At 32.4% G+C, this 16,240-nt stretch overlaps 1 protein-coding gene across 1 annotated transcript; it reads right to left on the bottom strand.

Moving 5' to 3' along the window:
• Positions 1–7,718: 7,718 nt before the first annotated feature.
• On the bottom strand, positions 7,719–11,115 carry LOC7484640 (proteasome subunit alpha type-6). Its single transcript, XM_002308227.4, has 9 exons — positions 10,933–11,115; positions 10,752–10,846; positions 10,565–10,646; positions 10,334–10,430; positions 10,047–10,105; positions 9,774–9,856; positions 9,108–9,203; positions 8,509–8,568; positions 7,719–8,122 (listed from the first exon to the last, which is right to left on the bottom strand). The coding sequence occupies exons 1-9, from the start codon at positions 11,006–11,008 to the stop codon at positions 8,030–8,032; spliced, it is 741 nt and encodes a 246-aa protein (XP_002308263.1). The 5' UTR covers positions 11,009–11,115; the 3' UTR covers positions 7,719–8,029.
• Between the last annotated feature and the right edge of the window lie 5,125 nt (positions 11,116–16,240).

The following is a 16,240-nucleotide window of genomic DNA, read 5'->3' as shown; positions in this document are numbered from 1 at the left end:
TAATATCTTATTTTCCTGGTAGAAGGTTAATTGAACCTTCCAATAAATCTAAAACTACATGAATTACAAAGAAAGTTCGGGGTGACTTCACAGCCTGCCATGAACATGCACAAGGGGACTTGGAATCTGGGATGTTCAGCCCCAGACACAGTGCCCTGAGCCGACAGATCATCGGATGATCACAGATCACAGTGCCCTGAGCAGACAAATTAATAATTTGTTTTTGAATTTATGTATTTCTCAATCTAAAGGAGTAGAACTTCAATTTTCTAACCTTTTTTTTTTTTAATAAATGAATATAAACGCAGTTTTATATATATATATATATATATATATATATATATATATATATATATATATATATATATATATATATATATATATATATATGACACTTGAATATATCTGCCCCGCAAAGAAAATGCCAGTATAAGCCTTGGAAGTATCATAGTCATTTCAATGGGACCAATGCACATTTCAAAGAAGCTTCATCTTGTCTTGCTTGCTAGGTTTGTAGTGGAAAGCAAACAAAATTTATTTAAACATGCAATTGATAGATGATACAGTACTGAAAATAACACCACTGCAAATTATATATCTTCCATTATTTTTAGATATTAAGTATAATATACTCCGGTAATCCTCGGTGATCTTTCTTAATATATTAGATTTATTTTATTGGTGATATTAATAATATTATAATTATTAGAATTTTGATGTCATCGAAATATTTTCTCTTCCCTGCACATTTAATATTGTTTCATGAAAGTGATCTGAGTAGCGATAAGATATAAGTATAACATTTTAGACTTTTATAAACTGTGACATTTCTTTTTAGAAAAAGTGATAATATGTAAAAATAGAAAAAAAGAAAAAGACAACGTGAAGAAAGACCCAAGTAGGAAGCATGTGGATGCGGTTGATGTCAGAGAGCAGACAGATTTTGGTAATGAGGAGGAAAAGGGCAGGGTCGTTCTGGCCCCAATTGCGCCACCAGATTGGAAGGGTAATCAACCGCCATGGAACCGTCACAAGTTCAGAGCATGAGAATATACATTGACCAGTGAGTCAGTGACAGTGATTTGATGATGATGATGATCCATATGCACTACTACGTACATGGCCTCAGGTTGAGAAAGACGTGACAAATAACAATTATACCTTTTGAGAAAACCAGCAATGGCGTCATATATTAGAGTTCAAATCACTGTCAGCTGACACAAACGAAATTCCTTCCTTTTGCTCACCTGTGGAGACCTAACCACGATTCAGAGGAGACATTGGTAGCTTTTAGAGGTGACCGAATGGCAGATTATGTGAAATCATATATTAGATTATAATCTTAATATGGGATTTCATGATGGATTCCACTAATCCAATAACTCAGTTAGATATATTCTTGGTCTTTTGTCGGTAAACCCTTTCTAGTAGGATTTTAAACAAAATACAAAAAACTTAAAGAATATCGTAATTCTGATATGGAATTTCAAGATGGCCCCATGATTCATGTGTTTTCTATATATATATATATATATTATCCAGCATAGAAATTTGGTTGCTAGAAGATATAAATATATAATAGAAGACGTACGGTGCCTAAAGTCATCCAGCCCACTCACATGCATGAGTCATCAAATGACAGAAACTGCACTAATGGGAGTCTGCAATGCTACCTAATTATCACAATCATCCCATTGCTCTTTAGCTTTCTATTTATTTATTTATTTTCCTTAGGTGTTGGATATTTTAATATATCATATGGAATGGTACCTCAGCGCTGCTGCCACCGAAGCGTGTAGTGGAAGGGGCCGCAATCTGCATCCACACAGCCGGTGCAATTAAGCTTATTTTCTCTTTCAGGAGATCAGAGGGTGCTGGAGCTGGCTCATCATGAGAGCAGTAGAACGCTTCTTGAACTACTGAGAATGACAGAACACAGCATAGGAAAATTGTTTAGTGCAATTCAGCTGTTCAAAAACCATTCCTGTCTTCAGCGAAGCAGTTAAATAGCTGTCCAAATCAAAACAAACAAATATGATTATCCTGTTTTAAACAAGCAAGGATAATGTTCTTAAGAATAGAAGGTCCAGTGATTAGAGTGCAAATTGACCATGGAGACTTAAGATTTAGCCTGTTCTATCTGAAATTTTTCCGTGGCTGTGCCACACAATGTTTGCCTGACTAGTCAGAGTGGACATAGATGGAGTATATATCCTCAAGAAAAATATAGTTATGCATATATATCCAGTCAAATGGAAAACAAAAATAATAACAAGCTTTGATTTTCGACAAGAATGTCTTAGGTTCAGACCAGACTTGTATTCTTTGTTCTTTGATTTCCATTCCTTGGGTTAAGCTACATTAATTAAAAGCTGATGTAGAAGCATCCTCTTACTCTTGAAGTGAAAACCCTAATAGTGAAATCCATGATGAAGTGCCCATAGAAAAGTATTATAGATCTAGTGGAGCAGCCAACATACAGAAAAGATTGTTATGTTTACAACAAAGATGCAATGATTTAGTGGATATATAAAAAATAAATTTGCTCACTGCTATTATTGTAGGTTTTTGGCAGCAACTGATAGCTTGTTTCTATATCAGTTGGTATAATAGCTAGAATAGCATCTGATAATTTGTTCATACATCAAAAGTCTTAGCAGTGAGCTTAATTAACAACAGCAATTGATGATAAAGAGAAAAAAAAAAAACCTGATGATAACATGCTAGTTTTATTCTCTATGGATATGAATTATTCCCAACTCTTCATCGATTAGTTGGCTTGTAGGAAGAACATGAATAGTCTAATGGTAGCATAAACCTTGCAGGAGGTCAACAAAAAGAAATAATGCAAGACTGCACGACCATGCACACTGTGAATAACTAGCTGCCATCCGGCCCAGAGGATCTAGATTGGTTGTGCTCTGCATAATCCATGAACAAATAGATTGAAAATAAATAAAGCTAACAGTTCTTTAGGAAAAAATCTCAGGAGTGCACCACACATTAAATTACATTGCCATTAGGCTTAATATTCGGTTACTAAATTCCCATGTTGAAATAGAAAACAATCTCAAAAAAGAAAAAAAAAATTCTGTTGAGCAAACTTCATGTTTTCTCAAGGATTATATTTATAAAAATTCCATCAACCAAAAGTATTTGGCGTCGCTGGAGAATAAACTGCTATATATATATATATATATAGTGCTAATTGATAATAAAACATCCAAGATAAAAAAAAAAAAAAAAGGGAGAAAAAAAAAAGGAAAACCTTAATTAGCACTAAACCTGAACCTAAATAACAAAAGACATGCTACTAAAACTTGAGATACATAGTGAGACTCATCTTCTTCTCTTGCAAATTGTTGAGTTTTAGCAAGAAATTAACAAACTAAGAAGAAAAAAATGAAAAGAAATTAAAGAAAAACAAGAACAATTAACGACACAAAGATTTCTAGCGACTCTAACAGGGATATCTCTACGTACCTCTCATCTCTTCCCTTCAAGAAAGAACTTTCAACAACCTTTCATTGGTAACTAGGATGAACATGATCAATGTTATTGCTTCCAAAGGAAACAAGATTGCCAAGTCTAGTTGTTGACACTTCATTGAAATTTCTTCAACCTCGCCGTTGAAATCAAACTCTATTGTCAAGTTGTATGTGTAAACTAAGCCGATTCTCGAGTCTATAATCACGTTGAATGCATAGAGGGTAGGATGACTCGCTACTCCAAGGCTGAAACTACAAGTAACTCCATCATAAAAGTCAAATGGGGCACACAAACTTTTCATCGACACAAGGTGACTACTCACATATGGAGACTTCTCCATGTCAACTAATATCACCAAAAAAGGTGATACAGTCGAGCTTGCAGAAACTTAAAAATCTAAGTCAAGCGAGGATCTGAAACTACTAGATAAGGGTATGACCTAGAAAAACTATGTGGATGGCCTAACATATGCTTTTATGGTCCAACGAGATAGGTCTAGGTCCAAGAGAAGGTCTGGTCATGTCAGGCTAGGTTAGCACTTTAAAACTAAAATAACAAAGGGTCTAACTGTTAGATCGAACTTAAATTTTTCTAAATGATTCTACAAGTAATAGAAAGTTATAATATCACTTATTAGATCGTTAAATCTTCTAGAATTAGGCCTAGAAGTTGTTGTTTAGACCAATTTTATTATTTTCCTAGGATTTCTCATACTTATTATTTTTATTTTGGATTTTATTTTAGTTTCCTTAGTTTTTTTGGATTTTAGGTTGTTTCCTAGTAGAGTTGGGTTTTCCTAATCTATTTAAAGGTCTTGTAAACCTCTTGAAGAGACAACCACCATATATTTAAAATTTAGAGAATAAAATTGTGAATTTAGGGTTCACATCTGCAACCTTTTTTCTCATTAAAATTCTTGTGTTTTTATGCTATTGTTATCCTATTAGATTTTACATGTATCGAGTTGGTATCAGAGCCCAACAATCTTAGGTTTTATATTGCTTATTTGCTGTAATTTCATGGATAATTGTTTGATGTTAACAACCATGATAGGAAGAGGTCATAGAGCAAAGTGTGGCCAAGAATGAATGAGAAAGCTCCCATTCAGGAGAGAAATGTCAGAAGCTTGTCATGGAGAACATGCAGAGGCAGATCACAAAATTGACTTGTAGGCTAGAAGAGAGAGAGAGCAAGTGCTAATCAAAGGAGAACCTCATGACAAGGAAGAGATCAAATCTAGGGATTTCAAGTTTCATATTAAATCCCCTGAGTTTGTTGGAACCTTACAAGCAAAAGAGTTTATAGATTGGTTGAATCAAGTAAAGAGAATTTTTTTTTTCATATAAAAAGGTTATTGAGTGGACGCTAGTTAAATTAATCACAATTAGATTAAAGGGTTGGGCATCTTCTTGGTAAGAACAATTGAAGAAGACACAAGAAAGACAAGAAAAATCAAAAATAAATGAGTGGGACAAGATGGAGATGAAGAAAAGTGAGAACTTTTTTCCTTTTGGCTATTCCCAAACTCTAATTAGAGGCTTCAAATGTTGAAACAAGGAGGTGAATCAATCAATGAATACACTGTTGATTTCTACTAGTTAGTAGCTGAGAATAATTTGGAAAAAATAGAAAAACAGTTAGCGACAAGGTATTTGAGAAGTCTATAACAATCCATACATAATGTATTGTGTCTCTAGATTTTATGGACAACTTCTAAGGCTTTTCAAAGGGCCTTGATAGTTAAGAAGTAGTAGGCTATTAGGTCTGTTAATAGAGATTTTTTAGCAGATTAGAATAATAGAGATAAAGGGCATAATAATAATCAAAGGGATACTACCATACAATCTATGCCAGCTCAATAAAATCAACATATGACGGGTTAAAGTTTTGGCTTTAAAATTTGTTGCTTTAAATATGGTGAACTAGGGCATTAGGCTAGCGAATGTAACAAAGTAGAGAGTCTTTATAAAAACAATTTTTGATAGAGAAGCTATCAAATATGGATCTTAAGTATGATGATGACTCGAGCAGTGATGGGGATATTTTTCATGGAGATGTGTTAAAATAATTAAGATGAAACACAAAAAGGAGGCTAGAATTCTGAATGATCTGCATATTATGAGTGCTTAGTCTTAACCTAAATATAAATAAAGTATATATAGGTTAAACTGAAAGTACTATTCAACCCTTACTAAATAAGACTACACAAATATTATTTAACAGGTGATATTGCCCTTGTTATTAAAAATATTATATTAATGCTCAAGGGTGATTCAAAAAAGAATTGGCGGCGTATAACTATCTTTCATTCTATATGCATTACCAAAGACAAGTTCTGTAACTTGATTATAATTAATGGTAGCTTTGAGAATATAATGTCTGTGAAGGCAATAAATGAAGCTTCAACTGAAAACTAAAAATCATCCTAAGCAATATAAGCTAATATAGATGAATAAAGGCACTAAGGTAATTATTGATAAATGTTGCTTTGTTTCCTTTTTTATGGGATAAAAATATTTTGATAGTCTTTAGTGTGATGTGGTGTCAATGGATGCGTGTCACATTCTACTGGGGAAGCCATGTTAGTTTGATAGGAGTAATGATGGTAGAAAAAATACATAAACCTTAAACATCAAAGGAAAATGTATAGAATTTACACCTATAAAGGAAAGGTGGAGATGAGGACTAAAAAAAAGAATATGTTGTCTTTATCATATTTTATGGCAGAGATATAGGTGAACGAGTAATATATGCCATAGTTCCTAGTAGCGGAACGGTTGGAGAGGAGGATGATGTTGTCGACAACTTTGAGAAAGTACAGGGTATGATAATAGAATTTGCATATTTGATCCTAGACAAGTTACCCCAAGGATTGCCACCCATGCAATATATCCAGAACTAAATTGATTTGATTGCCACCCATACCTTCCAAACATACTAGTTTATAAACTTATCCCTAAAGAAGCTAAAGAGTTGCAAAGACAAGTGATGGAGTTGTTAGAGAAGGGATATATTTAGGAAATTCTTTGGAATTATACTGAACAGTCGATCCTCACCTCTCCTTTATTTTAGCAACTTATCCTGACCTCGCCAAGATCTCCCCGGCAACGATGAGTCCATATGCAATACCAATTCTTCTAGTCTTAAAAATATGATAGTTTATGGTGTATGTGTATGGATACTTAAGTCATTAACTAGATCACAATTAAATATAGATTTCTAATACTAAGGCTAGATGACATGATAGATCAGTTAAGGTTCCAGATTGTGTTTGAAGGTTGATATTAAAAGTGGTTACCATCAAATAAGAATCAAGCTAAGAGATGACTGAAAAAAGCTTTCAAAACACAACAAGAGGTTTACGCATATGGCCTTTTCTTATGCATCCACTCCATAAGGCCCTTCAAGTCAGGTCACCAGAACTTTTGGCAGCAGCTTGTGATTTGTAATCGATCAAAACAGACTCAAAATAAGCTTTGAAATGGGCTTTGAATCCAAACTTCTGCACCCAAGTCGCCTATAAAAAACATCATTATGCTAAGCAAGAAGCACAAATCAATCAAATATGTGGCACACAAGGAGGGGAATCAATAAAATTGCAAAAGCTAGAGCACTCAATCGACCTCCGAATATGGTGGCATGGCTATGCTGAAGATATTGATACATTGGCTGAAAACGGTGAAAGATAACACCTTTTGATCTCAGGAGAAGGCCTTGTACATGATGAGAAAACGCTTCACTCAGGCATAGACCAGAACCGGGAAATGTTAATCGTATTCCCAGTTAAGTGATCAGGTTATCGGACACGCTCTTCATTTCCTGGTTACAGGATACACAGCTCCAGGGGTTCCCGTTCAACCACATGTTATTTGTTCTAACTTAAGTTAATCGTCTTTGTCAACTGTCATCTAACTAGAGCCAAACATCCCACCATGCCATGGTTGTTTATCCCCAAATTTCATTGGAAAACACCATTGAAAGTTCAACTAATCCTTGAAGTATCACGTTGAAGAACAAGTACGAAACATGGATACAAATAGACTCGTGAAATAAGTTTTGATATTTTCTAGTTCTTTACACTAGAACCCAGGTGACAGAATAACTAATAGAGCTGTAGCATGCTGGCTTCCGAGATAACAACTAGACCCAGCAAGAAAACACCTAACTGCATTGGTTCACTAATTTATCTACTGGCAAATTTCCAAAGATCCATAAACAAGCCGGCCATCTACAGAACACCAAGCAATCGAGATATCACATAATCCCAAGCTTACATATGCAAATAGTTTAGACCAAGTACAAGGTTCTCTAAACCGCAGCCATTTAGCCCATTATCATTTCTTGGAAAACAGCTGACAGAGACAACTGCAGAAATGGCAATAATGGTAACATGTTTTGGCAATTTAACTGAAATCTGGGAATACAATTCAAAACAATCTTCCTTTTCCCTGCCAAATACAAGATTAATTATGCATATGTTTTGATAACTTCAAATGAAAGCATAACCATTTCCTCCAAGCGCCTCTGTTTACTCCATAAATCAGTCACGTTCACTAATGGCAGTTAAATGTTCATCAATTTCCTCAGTGGACAGCACTCTGAAAATACGATCACCTGTTCTCACAACTCCCACCTGGCAAAAAACCAAACACTGACTGTTATAAACCATTTTACTTGTACAGGTAAATTGATTAAACGGCATTTCCATGCCATATTCTAAAGGTCAGCATATGTAGCACACACTGCACAAGGGGCATCTCATAGGCAACTGGGAAAAAAAAAGGAAAAGGTACTTGGCCCATATTCCGAATTCTATTGGAAAGTCAACAGCAGGAAAGCCACCTTAACAGAAATGGAAATGCCAGAGATCAGTCATAGGCCACATGTCGGAGAAGACAAATTACACTGAAGTTTCTTTATTTTTTAAGTTTCAGCCTTCACGGGATATTTAATTTCGATCATTTAATATTAGTGGTCGAGTATCACTAACAGCTGGAAGTTTAAAGTGAGACATCAAACCTCTATCTCAGTAGCCTTGAAATCCTCTTGAAGAACAGATTGCAGAGCAGAAATAGCAGTCTGCACAACAAAACCAATATGCAGTATTAGGATATAAAAAATGTTATTTCTGGAAAAAACAAAAAACCCATTACAAATAATCTAAAAGTAGCTTTGCACCAATTCATGAAATAATCAAACAAAAACCAGTAACATTTATCCTCTATTTTATTTTCTAGTTCTATACTCAGAATCCTCTCATAGCCAATAATCAAACAAAAACCAGTAACATTTATCCTCTATTTTATTTTCTAGTTCTATACTCAGAATCCTCTCATAGCCCAGGAAATCAAATAATGCAGAACAAAAATCATGTGAGAGAAAATAAACACACAATAGTTATACCCTTGAAATTCCTTAACACCATGAGGACAAATTAAAAGTTGTTGGGTAGTGCGTTTTATATGGCCCAAACAATTCCATGCATATTAAACCACATTCAAACCCAGATAGAAAATAAACACACAATAGTTGACATGCATGGCCAATCATAAGTTAAAAAAAAAATATACAGTCCTTCAGCACGTCATTTCCAGGAAATAGGAAATAGGCATAAGTACCTGCACAGTTTCCTCATAGGAGAGAGAAGGGTCATTTTTCATTTTCTTTTCCAGGAAATTGATAGCCTCTTGTTCTTTCAATCCAGCACTTGTAGCCTGCAACATGAGTGTAAAGTTACGTTCCTCAAGCAAAACGCATCCTTAGAATTATGTACAATGCAAAGCTAAAATAAATCAATATGCGATCAATAAATTCTCATATTCAAAAACAATCATTTCAGGAGTTGCATCATACACCATTAAGTGATCATATCATGAAAACAGGTAGTTTCATGAATGTAATATCTGCACTGTTCATTGGCTGCCAAATCTAGTAAACATACTTAGAAGGCAAATTAATTGACCTAGCTAAACAACAAATAACAAAAGTTGCTCGATTTTAGGGAGTGGAGTACTTGAAAAACATAGATCACCACAAAAGGCAATAGACATTGTCATGTGAAATTCAAAAGCATACATGCTAAATTATCTGATATTTTTTATCCTGAGGATATAGCTTAAGCATGTCTTTAAAGAAATATTTATCTCAACTTCATCCAAGTTTCTTTGGTTATATGATCATGGGATTCACAGATGCTTTCATTATACAATAGAGAAACAGCACACTTAGAATAAAACATCAATAATGTAATGCATTTTCGAGAAAAGAACAAGATTGCCAATTACCTTGTGACCAAAATAGTGTCCAGCTGGATCACACTTGTAAAGTTGAGGCCCGTTCTCTTCATCAATACCCAAAATCATAGCAACTTCACAGAAAAAGATACGGTAAAGGTGTCAAAATAAATAAATATAAGAATAAGACCAGCAGCATCAATTAGCTTGTATAAATGTCCACAAAAAAACACTCAGATACACCTTATAAATAGCACATTGCGTGAAGATGTAAATCATCTTAAGAACTACAACAGAACAAAAAACAAAAACAAGAGCCCATACCAACTCCAAGAGGTCTCATATATGCATGCTGAGTATAAACTTGTGATTTGTCTGCGATCCTACATATGCAGAAAAATTTTAAATTCAATATTATACGGATGGAAAACAAACATGGTTAGAGAAGAAGTCGTCAGTTAAAACTAGAGAATGAGCTTATTGGCAGGAAAAGTTAAGATGAAACCTAAACTTGCTATCAGTAACCCAAACAGAAAAGGATCCATCCCACATATCGAAAAACTCAAACATAATCAAATATAGGTATAGGATCATGGAAAACACAAACATACCATCTGGCTAATGCATCGACAGGCATTTCATACCCATATCTGAACCTAAACTCCGCCGCTTCATTCCTTGCTTGTTGGACTAAGTTCCTTGCATCAGCTAAAAAATCCAAACAAAAAGAAACTTCTTATCATGCTGAAACCGAAAAACAATATATATCACCAATTACTTGAATGCCACAATTATTATTTTTTTCTCTAAGAAAGAAAAGGAGGAAAGCAAAAGAAGTAGACCAGTCATGCCGGTGGCGAGTAGACCAAGAAACTTGGTAATAGAGAAAAGGTGAGTAACACTAGTCTGATCCAAAAGCTTGTCCTGATCCCTCATTCAAAAAACAATTAGCAAAAAAAACAAAAACCCTAGATCAAGGCAGTTAATCAAATTAAAAAATAAAAATAGGAAAAAGAGTGATTGACTCACCGGAACCTTCTTTTGAGTAACAACACAGACAGAATCGCTGCCGCGAACTCCAATGGAAGTGGTGGAAGCAGCCTTCACTGCCTTGAACGCATACTCTGCACAGAAAATCTCAATATCCATTCAACTAAAACCGAGAGAGAGATAGCAAATTTCAATAACAGTAATCGAAGACAGTACATACCGACTTGAAAGAGGCGACCTTCAGGGGAGAATATAGTGATATGCCGATCATATCCACCTCCGCTTCCTCTACTCATTCTCTCTTTTTCTTTTTCTTTTTCTTTTTAAGAGTTTTCTGCGTCTGGTTCTGCTGGAAGAAGGAAAGAGTTTTAATAGAGATATTACTGACTCGCTGGAGAAGAAACCTTGGAAGGCTAAAGTCGTTATGTTCACCCTGTATTTTCTTAAATTAGTCAGTTTAGTCTCTTTTTAGACTATTCGTTCAATTGAGCCCCATATTTTATTATTACAGTCAGTTGAGGCCCTATTTGTAACTTCCTATACCTTATGTGGAATTTTATTTATTTATTTTTCCCGTATAAAATTAAATTATAGTTCCGAGTTAAGACTTAAGCGATAAGAATTTGGATAGAAGCTGCATATTGGACTCAATAAATTAATTAGAAAACATTGGGGTTCAATTGAACTAACAGCTTGATTTATTTTACTAAACAGCATCGTTTTATTCTGTAAGAACATGCGGGTTGGAGCCCTAGGCAAACCTCAAATGTAATGTGTCAATTATAATCACAATTACAATATATAAATAATTACTACTGTTTTTTTTTATAGCAAAGTTAGATGGTAAACAAATCTATATTGAACTATTATCTCGAAAACAAATCTAAATAATTATCTTTATTGAATTATTATCTCCAAAACAAATCTAATTACATCAATCATAGTTTTTTTTTTTTTGGTTCGAATGTAATAGCCTAGATTTTTCTCCGCTTTCCTTTTCTAAACAACTTTCTCTCTCTCTTTCATAATCGAAAGATAAAAATATAGTAAAAATAAAGTTTGAGAATCAAAACGAACAAACCTAAAACTATTAGGACCACATATATAAAAAAAAAATCTTCAAGGAACAAAGTGTAAAAAAACAAAAATTACAGGGACCAAGTAAACAAAAACTAGAAAAATAGGGGGACAAATATGAAAAAACTTAAAATGTAAAAGGACCAATATTTAAAACTATAAGGATTAAATATGAAAAATCTAAAAACTTCAAGGGTCAAAGCGTAAAAGATTATAGCTACAGTTGTTTACCATGTTTTTTTTTGTATTATTTACTAGATTATTTATTCACGCTACCTTGTGGATCAAATCAAATTTTTTAAAGTATTTTAAAAAAAGAAGCATTGCTAACGTGTTTTCAAAAAGGAAAAAACTAAAACCATGTAAGTATTGATCCATGTGATTCCATCAACTTGGCAAGTCTAAAGGTAATCTAAATAACTAAAAAATATATATAATTTAACTAAAAAGAAGATTTCAAGACAATCTTTTTTAAAAAAAATATTGAGATGATAACATATTAGATCAACTCGAGTCAACTCAGATTAATATGTAAAATTTTCACTCATGTTATAAAACCATGATAACCTCATAGAAAGTAAATAAAAATATATATAGTAGCTCAATTGTCAATCAACTCAATTTTAAATAATAAAATTGAAAAAAAATCAATTAAAAACAAAACATGAAGACCATATACCACCCTTGTGAAAGTGATATAAAAAATATTTAACCCATTTTTCATGTTTTGTTTGTTTTCTAGTTTTTTGAAAATTTAATTAAAAAAACATAAAAATCTAATTTAACCTTTGTAAAAGTAATATCAAAGACTTTTATATTACTTTTACAAAAGGTTAAATTATATTTTTATGTTTCTTTTCCTTTTATTAAATATTTTATATAGTTTTAATGCTCTATTGTTTTTTTTTATTAAATATTTATAACTTAAAAAATTGAGTTTTAATGTTATTGCAATCCATGTTGGTATTCACATTGTGACAACACATCCTTTTTATCGGTATGCTGTTGGGCCTAGTATGCTGGCCCATACATTTTGCACAAATGCTTTTCTCAAATGGTCCAGCAATTTGATAGTAAGTGATCATCTTCATGCTTCAGTTATTAGTTTTTATTGGAGGGTTCTCCTGCCATGGCCCATCTAAGGATTCAGTATATATGGTTGGTCCGTGGTGGGGTTCATATCCTAACAAATGATTTATAATGCTTCAAATTTAAGGAAAGAAAAAGGGAAGAACTAAGAAATATCGCATGCTTCGGATGGTATGATATCAATGAATATATTTAGTAATTAACTTGTTAATTGTTCATGCTTCAGATCAGATTTAAATTCTTTTTTGTCAACACAAAAAAGAACATACAATTTAATAAAATAAATTAAGAATTATATCTATCAATAAATATATAATTTTAATAAAAGATACTTTACCGCACTATGAATGGAACTCTTCAAAAAAAATTATTTAACTATACAACAATAAAGTTATTTCTTGAAAAAAAATATTTCAACAAATCATTTAAGCGAATTCTAAATCAGCATAATATTAAATAATGAATTTAAAAGAAAAAAAACTCCCTGACCAAATTAGAAAAAAGGGTATACAATTGCAATTCACTAATAAATTTAGCACATTCTTTGTATTTATTTTTAATGTTTTCCTCAGAATACAGCTAGTAGATTTGCATAGTCATGAAGATTTAAAAGGGAAAATAAAAAATATAGATTCATGAAGTTCAGTAAGCAGCTCCATGCTAACATGACACTCAGGAGCTCCATGCTTGCTCTTGTTTTAAGTGATCGTCTTGCCACACCTAGCTAGGGTTATGAAATTTAGCTTTTAGGGTTTTTGGGGGAAGAAATCCAAATTAGGTCACGGGCAAACAAATGAACTACTTACTATCCCTGTGTTTTTCTTTCAACATCAGGAAAAAGGGAGGAAAGTAGAAATGTAGAAGAAAGGTCAGTGTGATGTTATTTCACGTGAGATTCTCTGTGCAAAGACGTAGAGTTGTAAAGAATTCAGATGTTCTTGATCCTCTTAATTTCTTTTGACTTTGTTTCTCTCTTTTCTTTTTCTTTTTCCTTTTCCCCTCATGGAACAGAAGACGCTGAAGGTGGCTGGCTGCTTGTAATGAGAGCATAGTTTTGAAATCCGATCCGGTCTGGAGAGTTGATCTGGAGCTGAAACGGGGCCGGGTTGAAAAAAAATAAAAAAAGAAAAAACCTGGTGTGATCCGGTAGACAGGTCGACTCAACGGGTTGACCCGGCAACCCGGTCAAAAACCCGGTTACAACCCGTTAACTTTTGTTTTTTTACTAAAACGACATCGTTTTGATTTTTAAAAAAATTGACCCAAGTGACCCGGTCAAAACCCGAAACCTGGACTTTGGACCGGGCCGGATCTAAAAACTATGAATTAGAGGATTGTTTTTTTTGTTTGGAAATAGATTGAAATAATATATTTTTTTATTTTTTTAAATTTATTTTTAATTTAGCATATTAAAATGATATGAAAATATAAAAATATATTTTTAAAAAAATTAAAAAAAATTAATTTTTTTCAAAAATATTTTTAAAACACAAAAATAATAGTGAACTTTCACTTCCAGCATCAATTTAGGGTATTGTTAACTTTCCAAATTTTAGGTTGTTTTTTTTTTACAAAAAAAAAAAGAAAGAAAGAAAGAAAAAAAAAGAAACTATCGTTTGTTGCTGTCGGTATAGCCTAAAAGGGTAGAAGTAGATGATAGCTGTTATGGTTGTATAATTGATTTTCTTGGCATCTTTGATACATTTGAACAACATGTGAGGTTAGGTCCGTGACCAATAGCTCCGCTAAAAAGCCAATTTAAATTTAAATTGAAGATTTGTTTTTTAATTGAAATACATTACTAATTGCATTACATCATCAATATTCATTATAATTATCAAATATTAGATAATAATTATCCTCCAGCTTGGCCACCACCGTTTAATAAGATGAAAATTTTGCAATTGGAAAGGTGATTTTTTTATTCTTATTTTAAAAAGTGCCCAAGATTTATTTTAATTTTATTGATGATTTCTTTTTATTTTTATTAAATGAATGACATGGGACGACAATTGTTTTGTTGTAATAACATTTAAATTTTTACTCTTTTTATGTATAAAAATATTGTCATATAAATAATAAATAATAAAACTTTAGTGGCTCTTTACGGGATAGGATTAAGTGTCTTTATCTATGTTTACCTCTCAGATTTTTTACTTGATATTTAGTTAAAAAAATATATAATTGTGATAATATTGATATTTATTAATGTACAAAAATCTCAATAAATTTTAGTAAATCTTGAATTTACAATGTAATTAAATCCTCACAACCACCTCACGCTAACCTCATCATATAAATTCGCAACATTTATAAGGGTGGGACCATTGTAATTGTCTAAAGACTCCACTCTTCCCAAATATCATCATATTGTTATGTCCCTTGGAAAAGCAATTCTATCATTAGCTACAAAAGAAAAGGATCATGGCATTTGAGCCTAGAAAATATCATGATATAAGTTTATTAATTATTTATTTTATTACAGTGAAATTACATTACAAGCCCTTGAAAAAGGGATGGTCAGATTGATCATGTGAGATTTTCTATCGATCTTATTATAGAACTGTAAATAAATTACTATGAATATGAATTTTTACAGTGAAATTACTATTTTTTTTTAACAATAGATATTTTTATATTAAGGGTAATTTAGTATTCTTTTTTAGTGGCTCATTAAAATTGTTAATAGGTATATGTTTTTTTTTTGAAAACATTTAATAGTCAAATGACTTATTTACTCTCACCGTAGAAAAAATTTAGAACTATTGACCAATAATTTTTTTATTTTTTTGTTTCTTAGAATACAATAAAAAATATATTTTCCTTTAAAAATAGATAAAAAAATAAATCATACGGCTAATGGCATTTTAGTCCTTTCACAAAGGGTTTTTTTGGTAAATTTTCAAACTCATGGAGTACATTTTGATCTTTTTATGTTGAATAATTAATTTTTTATTCAAAAAAACTGATGGCACATGCTCATCATGCACTAGCACGTGAGAGATATCCGTGTCTTTTAGAGGCCAGCGCGACACCTCTTGGTGGTCAAATCTAACCTTTTTTTATGTTACTAGAAGTGCCACCACATCCTCTTTCTTCATGTGTGGCGTGTGACAAAGATTAATGAATGACTTGTCACCGGTAGTTGTTTCTTTTTTTTTTTCAATCATTCTCTTTGCTTTTTGTATTTTAATTTCATTCTTTATTCTTTTGATTTTTATTCTTGGTTTTTGTTTTATAAAAGTTTTGTTTGTTTTTAATTTAGTCATTCAATTACACCTTATCATATATTATTTTTTTCAATTCGGTTCCTATTCTTTTGATTTTTAATATTTTTCTTGGCTTTTCCATTATATTTTTAT

The sequence above is a fragment of the Populus trichocarpa genome, chromosome 6 (genome assembly GCF_000002775.5).
Source record: "Populus trichocarpa isolate Nisqually-1 chromosome 6, P.trichocarpa_v4.1, whole genome shotgun sequence".
Lineage (NCBI taxonomy): Eukaryota > Viridiplantae > Streptophyta > Magnoliopsida > Malpighiales > Salicaceae > Populus > Populus trichocarpa.
The sequence above is the reverse complement of the archived record's forward strand: the minus strand, read 5'-3'. Positions and strand labels throughout refer to the sequence as shown.